Source organism: Agelaius tricolor, unplaced genomic scaffold, assembly GCF_023055355.1.
Source record: "Agelaius tricolor isolate 1412-34295 unplaced genomic scaffold, bAgeTri1.0.p SCAF_4, whole genome shotgun sequence".
NCBI classification, from domain to species: Eukaryota; Metazoa; Chordata; class Aves; order Passeriformes; family Icteridae; genus Agelaius; species Agelaius tricolor.
This window is the reverse complement of record NW_027269264.1, coordinates 15,748,815-15,762,729: the sequence shown is the minus strand read 5'-3', so window position 1 is coordinate 15,762,729 and position 13,915 is coordinate 15,748,815. Positions and strand designations below refer to the sequence as shown.

At 43.6% G+C, this 13,915-nt stretch overlaps 1 protein-coding gene across 1 annotated transcript in view; it reads right to left on the bottom strand.

Annotated features, from left to right (window-relative positions):
- CHSY3 (chondroitin sulfate synthase 3) overlaps nucleotides 1–12,752 on the bottom strand; it is a 139,632-nt gene extending 126,880 nt beyond the window's left edge. Inside the window, exons 1-2 of the mRNA XM_071424723.1 lie at nucleotides 11,982–12,752; nucleotides 10,085–10,368 (exon numbers count right to left, since the gene is read on the bottom strand). Of these exons, the coding sequence (XP_071280824.1) occupies nucleotides 10,085–10,368; nucleotides 11,982–12,696 (999 nt within the window). The 5' untranslated portion in view covers nucleotides 12,697–12,752. The remainder of the gene's footprint in view (nucleotides 1–10,084; nucleotides 10,369–11,981) is intronic.
- Nucleotides 12,753–13,915: the final 1,163 nt, after the last annotated feature.

Sequence of the window (13,915 nt, the reverse complement as noted above, 5' to 3'; positions counted from 1 at the left end):
CAAGCACCCCCAGGTCCCTTTTTGCCCAGCAGCTCTTAAGCCAATTCTCCCCCAGCCTGTAGTGCAGCAGGGGTTTGCTGAGACTAAAGGGCAGCACTTTGCCTTATTGAGCCTCATGGAGTGGTCCTTGGCCCACTGACTGAGTCTGCCCAGGTCTCTGTAGAGCCTTCCTACCCACAAAAGGATCAACACACTCACCCAGGAAATTCACTGTCTACAAATTTACTGAGGAGTCCCTCAATCCCCATGTCCAGATCATCAATAAAGATGTTAAATAGGACTGGCATCAAAATCAGGCCCAGGCAAGCAGAGCTAGCAGCCACCAAATGGATTTACCTCCATTCACAATGGTCTGGGCCCAGCCATCCAGTGTTTTACCCATTAAGCAGTCCACCCATCCAAGACATGAGTAGTCAGTTTTTCTAGGAGCAGTACAACTAAAGTAATAAAGTCACTGCTGTTCAAAACATTTTTCCAGCCATGAGTTAGGAAGTCAGACTGGGCAAGTTGTTAAGCATACTGCAAAAAGAATCTTAGCACACTCAAGGCTCTCTGCCCCACAAAGTCTTGTATATCTCACTCCCATGATAGAGTTGCTACCTTCAAGCATATATGTCAGCACTACAGCATGGCTAGGAATTTAAGAACAGAAAGGTGTTTATTCTTGGACTTAATAGACTAAAAACTAAGGGTAAAAGATTTGGAAGAGGGGACATGAGCACCAGCTTCCTATGGCAAGGATGGAGCAATGCCCAATGCATAGGTTTGGTACAGAATTCTTTCTTGAAAGTAAAAACAACAATCATTTTTTGCAAGGGTGTAACAGACACACTCCATAATTCTAAGCAAGCCTCAAGTATTAAATCCCACAAAAGAAATGCATATACATTTACATGTCCCTATTAGACCCTTCAGTACTATATTTTTAAAAACTATTTTGTACTGTTTGACCATATTTTCTATGGTAGTCAACTATGCTCAGTTAGGTGCAGTTTTTCCCCCTACCAAATGAAGAAAAAAGAAATCACAAAAATATAGCACAGAAGAAAAGGATGCAGAATACTAGCCTCTGCTTTCATTCCATCTTGCAGGCCAGATTCATACTCAACATATTATTATTTAAAAACAACAAATATATCAAAAGCACATAACAAAACTGTTTCATTTGATGAGTTAGGCACTTTCCGAAAAGCTCAGTCATCACATACATTTTTTGTAGCTAAATCCACTGACTTCTAGAACTCAACTGCACTTCAGTTGCAGCTGATAAAAAATGGCATAAAAAATCATTGTGTTTTGTCATGATCAAGAATAGGAACTTGTGCAATTCTAGTAGGATAAGAGCTGGTCCATAAGATGGGCCTTTTCATGATGAAAAGTCATTATGATAATAGGTGTATTACAGTCTACAGCAGTAAAGAAAAAGCTTTCAAGGAAGGCTGAAAAAAGCTATGTTAAATTGAAGGCAAATATATATATATGCAGAACAGAAGGACACAGATCTAACCAGAAAGATAAATTTAAATCAAACTGAAAGCTAAATTCTTTAGCTTTACAGTAGAGAGTCTGCAGTAACTACTTGGAAGCACAGCTTATTCTCCAAAGGACTTTGATGCTCTCAGAAGCTTGGTTATCACCTAGGCACAAGCTTTAAACATGCGTATGCACACATGCACATTTCTGTGCGTGCAGAGTTACAGTGTATGCCTCATGTAGCAGCAAAGCCCACGTATATTTCCACTGCCTTGCAGCCACATATACTGCTAAAGAAATGCTGCATTTCTTCAATGCATTTGTTTGTACACCATGAGGAGCTCGTTCACAGATGCTGCACTCAGAAAGGACCCCATGAACAAGCACTTCTCTTATAACAGCAAACGCAGAGTCAAAAGAAGCAGTGTCCCTGGTGATCAGATTTTTGTCCTTCAGATGTTAACTTGTCCCTGAAATGTTTGTAAAAAATAATAATAATTAAAGAAGAAAAAAACCAAAGGCAAAACAGTTTAGGGACTCAAGTGTTTTAAAAGCATAGCAGAGCACTTGAAAGCACTCCTGAAAGCATAAAGGCCTTCAAAGTAACAAGCACATACACACAAGAAAAACCCCAAACCAACCAACAAGAAGCCTACCATCCTATTTTAAACTTATTAAAATGAACAGTTTCCAGTTTCTAAATAAAATAGCACAAACCAAAAATTAAAACCAAACAGACAACCTGTCCAGTCAGAACTTCAGGTTTCAGCTTTCAGTATTCAACTGTATGGTTAAACCAACATACTACAGAAGACTTATTTTAAGCCTCTATTAAAATATTTTTAAATGTTCATCTTACTAAAGGTAAAACTTCAACAATGTGTTGAAAGCGTATCTCAAGAGTACTACATAAAAGATAATGCAAATGTAACTCAACACCACTACATTTCAAAAAAAAAAAAGCTAACTCCTTTCCTAGGTTCATTTTAAGACTAAATCATACATAAAACAGCATTCAAGAAGCCTGTATCAGCTACCAGGCTGCTTATCCTCCTCCAGAATGTCCTAAAATTATACCTCTAGTTCAAGATGTTCTTTATTTTCGAAAGTATATGAGGGCTTTAAAAGATTTCTTACAGGCATGCCAAAAATCTTTGCTTAGAGTAATACCCAGAAGCTAAAAATATTGCAGCAAGGGTGGAACTACACATTTATTTGCTCCCCAGCTCCAAATATGTACTAAAAAGTGACCAACCTGGCACTCATCTTGAGCTTAAATCAGTACCCGACACTGGTCTGATGGAATAAACTCCTCAAAGCCAGCAATTCTTGCTACAATTTTAATACATGAGGTACTTCAAGTATTTTGTGTTATTCCATGCAATGAAGTAACTAAATAAAAACATATTGCAGAGAATATGGTACAGCAGCATATGCTGATGATGAGTTAATATATGCCTTCTCACATAAGAACTGAAAAGAGCTGGCAAGCGCTTTCGTAATGAGAAACATAAAATAAAGCAAGAAGACTTCAAATGATCCAGCTACATTTTATGCCTCGTTGTCTACCTGAAGAAAACTCCCAAGAAAAATACAAACTGGAAGAGTAGCTAGGAAGCTTATTCTTCTAAAAAAAAGACATATCCTACTGTAGTATTCCACTAGGTTTCAAGAGTACATTTAATAAGCTTTTATTTCAAATAATTTTTGTAACTCCCTCAGTTTACAACTTCCAGCCTCTCTCTTTTGTAAGCATTTTCTATTTAAGTAGAAATATGTCTTTTGATCTCAAAAGATGTGAAGCTGGTAAATCAAAGTCAGGAAAAAGTTATCTCTGTGAGATTTTTCTGAGTTGGGTTGAGTAGAGACACAAAGAATAGTCCAGAACAAGTAACAAAACCCATCTACACTGGGGGTCAGGAGGGAGCAGAAGGAAACAACTTGTGGACTGTCTGTGTCTGAGAAAACTAAACACACTTTCAGTAACTCTCTACTATTCCATTTCAACTAACATTAATCTTCAGAAAGGCTACAGTAGGACAGTTTAACAAAACTATTAGCCAAAGCATGACCAATTACCACAATCAGATCTGTACATGTAAAATACAGTTATTTTAGAACTTGTAGGAAAGAGAAAACTTTGAAAGCATAGGTAGTTCTGGAAATATCTATAGAAACAAATGCTTCCTGTGTGATTAGGTTTACTTGATTTTAAGATAAAGTAGAAAACTTCAAAAAAATAAAAGTAAACATAAGTGTTTCATCTTGCTTTGCTTCACAAATTCACTTAAAGTTGGCACTAATGCAGTTATTCATCTGTTATTCTCATTCTAAAAATCAAGCTTATTCCTTTTCAGTAATAGAGCACTGTAAAGACTGATGATCTGATGAGTTTAAATGAGATATGTCTATAACAGTTGTGCCACAATTGCATCAGCTCATGACAAACACTCTTTGAGTTAAACACTTGAACACCTAGACTTCTGCAGTAGACATCTGTAGAAATACCACCTAGATATATACAATATCACAAAAGTCTTGAGAAAATACTTCCAACAAAATTACAGCAAACTTGAGGGAAAAAATCCAACATGGTTAGCTTTAAACATTCAGAGACACTGAGACATGGGTCAGGATACCCATATGCAGAACTAAATACACATTTATAATAGTTTAGGAACTTTTTTTCTTCTTGTCTGTGGGATCCTTTAGTAAGTCAAACAAGAACTTACTCTTAGAGGAAAAACTTTTAAATACTTGCTTTAAGAATATTCAAACATTTGCAACTGACTCAAAAACGGTTAGCTAGCCATTCAGTCCTCCAAACAAAGGGCTGCTGTTAGATAAAAACACATTGGAAGGAAGGTGTAGCCATGCATTTTTCATACCAGGGACATGAAAATATGTCCCAGAGTCTTTCAGCAACTTGGTAACTCAGCACAAAGTGTCACAATTACACAGCTGTAAAACTCCAAAATGGCACAAGTAATATTTCCTCTTGGGGCAGGGCAGAAAACACAGGACACTAAACCTGAAACTAAGACAGGAATGTAAGAGACCTTAGCACTCAACCAAGTGAGAAACGGCCCTCCTAACTTGGCACCATGTATCAGATGCCCTCATATAGTGGACTACAGCCATAGGTTTGTGTGTTCTGCACATCTCCGTGGTAGCTATGGGAATGCTATCCATCACAACAAGGATGGCAGAAAAGGTATCTCCAGCTCTTGCTGTTGTGCTGAGCCACACAAGAAAACACCTATGACTCAGAAACATGCAACTATCAGGAATGATTCTACTTTCTCACCATGATTTTCCTTAACTTCCCAGCCAAGCTGATCATGACAGGATCAAGAAGAGTTTAGAAGACAAGGAATCCCCAGGATTCATGAAGACAAGAGAGGCAGGGCCCTCAGGCCCTCCCCAAATTCCCCACATAAAAGAGCAAATGAATGACAGGAGGTTATGTAGAAAGCCATAGGAAAACAAAAAAGCAGGAAATCTGCACAGCACTGCACAGTCGTGCTGGCAGCTCAAGTGAGGACCAGGCAGAGGCACACAGGGCAAGAGTAATGACCCAACTTGGAACCATGGTTAAAGCAACAGGATATGCATTTAAGGATTTACAGTTTTTTGTATCATGGACACACAGAAACACTATACTACAATAGTATGATTTTTCTAAATGGGTGAGAATCACATAAAGTAAAGAAATTCGATATGTACAGTTGACATCACTAATCAGGTAGATGTTGGTAACAAAGAGTTAAGGCAGCACACAAGCAATCCTGTATCAGAAAATGTCCATTTATGCAAGAAGTTCTAAGGCCTCTGGGATCATCTGATTTCTCTTCATATACACTTAGAGACCCCTACTGCAGGGGTCCGCTCTTATATGCATTTTTATCCTAGGATCACTGATGTTTTCTTAAAGTATTGGCTGCATTTATGTAACTACCTAATGTCACTGTTTGAATTCAACAACTTAACTGGGGGTGGAGCACTGCTGCTTCAAGACTAATCATTTCAGTCAGTACCCAATATGAGCAAAATACCATCCTATCATCAAAGGCACCCACGCCTCTAATGCTTCTGTTTGGTGCTGGGTTGAACTCAAAGCTTAGTACTGATCTTCACCAAAGAGAGAGATAAAGCCTCAAATGACAGATTAAAATACAACAGGAAGGAAGTCTTAGACTAAAACAGAAAATATAAAGTATTTTTAGAAGAAGATACATAAAATGGTTTACAAAGTTCTAGTACCACCACAGACAGTCAAAATACCAATGCACTGTAAAGGAAAAGTTTCTGAGTACACAGCTTGATCCAAAGAGGCATTTTCCCATGACATTTACTGCAATATTTACTGTAACTACTGGGAATCAACAACAAATAGGATAATAGAGAGCTTTTTACTAGAAGAATGTTGCAGTAATGAGACTGTATTCTATGGTTGTCCTTGAATTTTGGAAATGAAGGAGAAAAAAACAATGGGAAAAACAGATATATCATTTATGTGGACTACTTATATGTACAAAGTATCATATTTTCTTTCAACATCAACCTACACAATACCAAAGGAACACTACTGCATTGGATGCTTTGGAGGAATGTAGTTTTTAACTCTAAAGTGAACACAGCAAGATAATCCTTATGAGTCTCTTCTGCCTTAAGATACTACATGATTTTCATCCAGAGAAAGGGAGAAAAGGCTACAAAAAGAAAAGCTTTGCTAGCATTTGAATATATGGTACAAGTACATCAATGAATTGTCTTTAGACAATTTTTATGCTGCATTTGACATTTTTTATTTTCTAAAAAAACACATTCTCTGATAGTATTTACACCCTGACAAAGTCTTCTTCAATTGTTATCACTACTTATTTCACACACAGCATTTCTTTTAGTCATTTTATGGAACTACACTATTTGATCTGTTCAAATCTCAGGTTATAAATTACAAAATGGTCTTCTGAAACCCAAAATATGTTTTTTAAAGCCGAGGGGGGGGGGGGGGGGGCGGGGGGAAGAAAGGGGGAAGGGAAGAGAGATAAAGCAATCCGACCTTTATTTCAAATCGTCCTCTATACTCAAATCCCAAAACAAGGAAGTACACAGCATCTTAGCTTTTTAGCTATATTTTTGTTTTAAAATAATAGAAAACATATGACTCACTAAAATCAAGCTAATTTCTTCATTCCTTTAAAATAAAAACATTTGAAAGCTTCAAAATTAGTGGAAGAGAATGATAGCTTGAAATATAGATTCTGAAAACAAACCAAAAAGCCTGATTTGGGGGAGCAGAAGATGCTATGACCTTACACAAATGAACAGACTTTTTACAGAGATACTTTGGACAAATTTGTCGGGTTTATTATACCTCAATCATTACAGCATCATCAAAACTAAGGGTAAATTAAAACATAATTGAAAAAATATACCAGAACAAGGGTGGATCTTCTGTAGAAAGAAAATGATCCATCCAAAATACACTTCTAGCAGATACCTTCTCATGAAGCGAGGAAATGGACTAGATTTAGACTACATTCAGCTGTTGCTTTCAGACAATTTGAATCTAAGCTGCTGTCAAGATAGCAGTTCAACACTTTGCTAGTCCTTTATTCCTGTCTACGACCACCTCTTTTTCTCCTGATGCTTATGCTCAGCAAAGTGTATTCTTGCCTGTTCCAGCCCGACACAGGGCTGCCCAAGTCCAGCAGAACAGGACAGCAACCAAAAACAGACACTAACTCAAGTGTCCTCCTCCTTCTGTCCTCCATTTTTCACAAGGACCCTAAAAACACTGTCATTAGATTCCCACTCTTAGCAATCTAATGACTAATTCTTTATTTGGAGTGTAGGAGCCCCATCAGCAGACACAGAGAGAGGCTCATCACCTCAGTCATGAGTCACTTAGTACATGGGAGTCCCAATCTTTAGACCTGGCTTCAAATCTGGCAGAACTAGAATTTAACTCTAGAAAGCTGAAAAAATAAGAGTGGCTCACTGCAGGCCTACAAATATCCTCTTATTCATTCTTGCAACAAAAAGTAAAATAAAATTAAAAAAAAAAACAAAATTTAAAAAAAAAACCAAAAAAAAAAAAACCCACCAAAAAAAAAAAAAAAAAACAAAAAACAAAAACGAAGTTCTTACCCTCTTCTTGTCAGCAAGCACATTATGCATATAAGCTACCATATGCTTCTGGCTAGCCCTAAGTAGCAGCAGAACAAACTCTGACAGGCAGCCAGTCAACTACACCAGCTAAGCCACGCAGCAAAGATCAAGCATTTCAGGTTTTCTCAGCAACTCTTTGACTTTCCGATCCAGTTCTTATAAAAGAAATCTAGTAAAAAATGAGGCAACAGTGATTCAACTCTTCCGGAGCTAAAAAGTTCCCATGAATTTTAATGTAACTGTTTCCAGCTTGCATTGGTCTTCACAAATACATACAAAATACAAATTATTTATCTATTTATTTATGACTAAAATCAACTAAGTTCATAATAATCTTGCAGCTCAACAGAACTCAGTTTATTACTTACATAGAACAAGTGGACAAAAGTGCAACTGTCTATACAGGAAGTCCTGGTCCCAATCGTAGATTTTGTGCACATGTATCTGAAGGAATATTCCCCTTCTAGCACATAGAGAGCATTTCTGATGTAACACAGGAATGAAAAAGCACACAGAAACAGTTTCAGTGCCCCAGGGAAAAATATCACTCTTTTCACCAAATAATCTAGCAATCTGCAACACACAGATCTGCTCGGGTGGAGTATCATACTGTTGTACAGCACAAACTATGCCAAAGCACAAATGCAGCTTCTCTTTCCAGACACCTCATTTCACTCCTTCCCATCTAAATAGGTTTAATGCTGGGATAACATCCTAAGCAGCTTTGTCTTAATCATCTGCATTTTCTCAAGCAGCTTCTGCACTGGCAACAAAGATTCTTCAGAATCAGACAGAAATACTGGTCAGAAAGTAGTGGGGATTATTGCAATGCCCAACACATTTTTTCTTTTATTCTCTATTACACAGACCTAGGTCCTTCAAGAGCAACTGACAACGAAGACTGGTGTCACTCTATTCCAGATCTCATACAAGCATGAGTTTTTTTCAAAAAGTTTGTTTTCAGGTCTCAATCCTACCATGAAAAGCTGAGCTTCTGGGCAGTCATATAAACCAGTCTCCAAAACTGTATTTTTTTTGTTCCATCCCCCTTAAGATCAGTGCTTGGAGCCAACATTTCCTGACATTCAACATCAAAATACATTATAACCATGGTGACAATATTATCAGTTTTCTTCCACAGATTTCTCCCAAGTCAAGCCGTAAAAACAAAACCAAAACCCCTTCCAAGATACAACTGTCAAGGCAGAATCTTAATGCTGCCACCTGATACAGATCAGCAAGCATCACATGCCCATAAGGGCTGGAAAATAGCTTTGCACAGACACGGCCCAAACACATCAGAGTGTACAATTAGGCTGCAGATGTACCACGCAATTTGGATGTCAGATCAGGAACCACCGGTCCTATATAGTTCTACATGGATTTCCATCAACACTAAAAATGCCTTCCCTTCTCTGCCAGAGCCACAGGTATATTATTTCACAGTAGCATTTACAACACATAATGAAATAGGCTCAATAAGCATCTTTCTATTATGAAGTAGATTTGCCCCTCTAAGATTTCTACCTAATTAGTACTCAGCATGCCGCATTTTCTTTTGTTCACCTATTTACATACACTGAAACCTACAAAAGCATTTATAAATGCTCACCTTTTCCTGGGCGATTCAGAAAAACACTGTTACACAAATTTTTTTTTTTCTGACTTTTTGACACTAAATACCACATAGCCTCTTTCTGTGGCCCATTTAAATGGATTTTTCCTGATTAATGGAGGGAGTGCCACAAGAGCAAGCACATATTAATATTAAATAACTGGTAAAAATAAGTGAAATAATATTTATCATATTAGGTTTCACCCTTTACCCTTTCTTGTAGTTGTATGCTCAGCCTATTTTTATCTATGAAGATAGTCTTGCAAATAAAAGTACAAAAAAAAAACCAAACCCAGCCAAACAACACGTATTTCTGCTTTTGCAAATAACAAACTTGAGTAAGATACATCTGAGTAATTAAGAAAATACAGACCATTCTTCAAATGCTACAATGTATTCTAAGAGACTGAGATGCAAAGCAAACAGATATGCTTCATGCTTATCTAAACTTGAAAAGATCTGCTTAAAACAATCTTTCATGAACAATATATATATCAAATGCAACACCTTCCTGTCAAGGACTGTTCCGAAACCCTCTAGGTAATACTCTAGCAACTTACAGCATAGCAATGCTTACAACATGGCCGCAGTAAATTGTCACGAATGAAAACTGTAAGACACAAGTAGAAATAAATATGGTAACAGCAATACGCTGTGAATGTTTTCCTCCCTTTTTTCCTTACAGTCTGTAGTTCACATCCTGATGCAAGCACTGGAAGATAATTATGGTGGAAAGAGATTGCAGATACAGGTACTTACCGTGCAAGATGAAAAACTCTGTAAACAAATACCACACTGCTAATTTATACTGTCACTTACCTCATAGGACCAAACGCACTGAGTTCCTCCAAACCTCCGGACACACCTGCCCACTTCCACATCTTCATGAGTGGTGTACATTTCTCGAAGGCATTCACCTATATGTGGCACCATCCTCCGGAGAACTTCCCGGCTGAAGATCATTCCTGGCCCTCCCATGCAGAAATTTTCTCCAGGCTCCAGCCCGAGTTTTCCGAGTTCTTCAATATTACCCAGACCAGTCTGCCCCAAATACAGAGGTTTACTGCTGTTCAGTGAGCGAAGAAACTCCTCCAATTTTTCACCTGAAAAAAAAAGGACAAGATTTACTGTTATTTGTCTGACTACTCTGCCAGCCATCTCTTTTCCTGTACTTCAAAGTTTTATAAAAATGTAACAGGTATCTGACTCAGAGGAAATGACTTCCAAAGCAATATCCCAGACCTCACAGAAAACATCCTTGGACAAGTTAACAGGGTTTTTTTAATTAACATTACAATGACATTTTCCTTCCAGCCACAAGCTGGAATATGGTCAGAACTTAATTTTTGACAGTGAACTTATTCTGTTCAAACAATACTGATGGAAAGCACTTGCTAGTATAGAAGTCCCTAAAGTTGGACAATTTGGACACTATAGTTCCAGACTGGGAAGGAAAAGGAGTAGATGGGAAATGCCAGATAAGATTTAATACATTAATTTTAGAAAATACCAGAGCCAATCTAAATTAACTAGGAAACACAGGTTTGATTACAGACTAATTCTTGGAAAGAAAATAAAACTCTTGTTAGTTTCAAATAGTTCCAGTGCTACAGTGTTTATCATCACTTAGCTAGTTATTTTTAGGAAACTTTAATATTTATTTGAAATTAAAAGTTTCTGGATTGATTTAATTTGGTACCACGTAATCAATTAAAGACAGGTTCAGTACTCCCACCGAAATGAGCTCAAAGAAAACACAACTTTAGCCTGCAACTGAATGTATACACATACATACATGTGTAAGTCTGTAAATATTTGACAGGTGAATGACAGCTGATGAGCAGGAAGCCTATTAAACGATTCGAAATTAAGTGACAAACAGGGAAGGGTACAGCTACCGCTAATGAACTTACAATAGTGTAAGCAACCAATCTCATAACCTGGGCTTACGCTTTCAACTTCAGCTTCCCTTTCGTAAGCGCAGGACACGGCACAAACAATGCTAGCCTCAAGCGCAGACCAAAAGGAAGAAGGCTGCAGAACATCACGTCCTAACGGTGCTGTGAAACTCGCACGGGAGCAGGGCTGGTGCTTCCCGGTGCCGCTCGCTGCACTCAACAGCAGCTTCACTTGGAGCCCGCGGCGGCTGCGCCCGCCCAGCCCAGGGTCGAGGCAGGCGGGGAGCTGGTACTGGTGACAGCAGCGCTTCCCAGGAGTCCCGCACCGACTCCACCGGGGGGCCGGGGCGCGGCACGACCGCCAGACACCCCGCGGTCGGGTCGTGAGTCCTGCAGTGCCCCGCAGCCCGCCGCGCCCGGTCAGACCAGACCCTCTACGCCGGACCACGGCGGAGGCTCGTCCGCAGGATCGCCACGGAAGCGAGGGCGGGGACGGCACAACCGGGACCACACGTCCATCCAAAGGACCGCTCACCGAGCCCGGCGCGGTCCAACCCGCAGTTTTGGCTCTCCAGTGAGTCGCGGCCTCCGCAGAGACGGCCCGGCCCGGGCACGCCGGGGTTCCCTCAGGGATGGGGCGGCTCCCCGTACCCCGCAACCTGGGGCTGGAAGCAAACGCCGGCGGGGCGGTGGCAGGTCGAGGCGCCCCATGCTCTCCCCGCCCCAGGCGGGAACCGACCACGGGGGGACTCCGACGGGCTCCCAGACACCGCTCCCCTTCCTCCCTGCCTCCCGCCGGCGGGATGCGCCCCGGTCACCTTTTATGTAGACGTCGTCGTCCGCCCGCATGAACCACTCGTACTTGTCCAGGTAGTGGTCGTGCATGTACTTGATCATCATGAAGGACTTCTTTTGAGGCGGGTAAGAGTCGTCCACTCCCGGCAGGGCAACGACGGGCAGCGGGGGCATCCCGGGGGGCGCGGCGGAGCCCTGGCTGGAGAAGAACTCCACGCGGCCCGGCACCGAGGGCGCCCACGTCCGCTGCGCCGCCACCGCCCGACTGCCCAGGTACTTCTGGGCCGTCATCACCCCCACGTAGAGAAAGTTGCGGGGCTTGGTGCAGCCCTGCGCGCCCCCCCAGTCTCCGCTCCCGTTGTGGCTGCCGCCAGGCCGGCCGCTCCGCTTCTCGCCTCCTTCGTCCTCCTCCTCCGGCTCCCCTTCCCCGCCGGCAGCGGGGCTGGAGACCGTGCCCTCCGCCGCCGCCGGCGGCAGCTCCCAGGGGCTGCTCCTGAAACTCGTGCCGCCCAGTACCGCCGCTGCCCCCGGCGGCGCCTGCTGCCCGCCCGCCGCCGCCGCGCCTCGGGCCGCCCCCGGCCCCGCCGCGCGGCCGTAGTAGGAGCAGAGGCTGGCGCCGCGCCGCTTCTTCTCGCTGAGCTCGGCCACTCTAGGGGCGATGAGCCAGGAGGCGGCAGTGAAACCCAGCACCAGCCCCAGCACCACGCTCAGCCAGGGTCTCCGGGATCGCGCTGCCATGTCGCGGGAGGGGCGGCTCCCGGAGCAGCGCTACCGCCGCCGGCGTCCCGCCGGAGGCGGCCGGCGTCCCGCCGGAGGCGACCCCCGTCCCGCGGCGGCCTCAAGCGCGGCGTCTCCCGCCGCGGGTCTCTGCCCCGCCGCGGCGGCCCCGGGCGGCTGCGCTGCTCCCGAGTCAAACTTCTGCGGGCGGCAGGGCGGCGGAGCAAGAGCGGCGGCGCCTCCGCTCCGCTGGCACCTTGTCCCCGCCGCGGCTGGTCCCTCCCTGCCCCTCCCACCGCTCAGCCTCCTCCGCCCCGGCCGCCGCGCTGCGCCCACCGCCTTCCTCCGTGGCTGCCGAGCGCCTCACCCCGGAGAGCTCCGCTGGCGCCCCAGCTGCGGCGGGGAAGCGGCGGCCGCCGCCGCCGCTCCGGAAGGAAACGATTTTTTTAGATGCCTCTCGCCGATCACCCGCGCCGCCGCCTCGACACCCGAACCGGCCCCGCCGCCCGCTGGCGACCCTCCTGCCCGCTGGGGCGGGGGCAGGGCCGGGGCCGCCCGCCGGGCGGTGCGGAAGGCTGGGGCGCGGTGGGGCTGCCCCCGGCAGCCTCGCTTAGCTCTGGATGCCCCGGTGCGTCCCGGACCCGCTGTAGTAGCGGGCGAGGCCGGGGTCTCAACAGCGGCCGCGGCCCGGCACCATCCGAGGGCGGCCACGGGGCGTTCCGCCCGGTCGTCTCCTCCAGAGATTGTGGAGAGCAGATCGTGGAAGGCACCCGGTCCGGGGTGTCGCGTCGGGAGGAGAGATGCCCTCTCCGCTGCCTCCGCTCTAGCCTCTGCCTTCTGCCCTCGACAGTTAACAACTCCCCTGCTAAAAGTGCCTTTTACTGTGGCCTGGATTCCCACGGCCTGAGTATATAATTATTTTAGTAGTATTAGTATTATTGGTATTGTTAATGTTGCTTTGGTTCTCATGAACTCCAAGATCCTGGAGCATTGATTCCTCATCCTCCTGACCTCTGGGTAACCTCGGTGTAACAGCGATGTCCACAGTCCAGCATGACTGGCAGCAGCAATTAAACGTTAAGGACACTGTGGATACAGGGACAGTTTTAATTCTGAAGTTTAAGGTTGCCTGCATATCCTCCATATTTGTATGCATCCCTTGTTTAATTGTGCAACATGTCTATGCAAAAGGCATAAATTGCTCTTCACATCCATACATCTTTTCACTGAAATACATCAA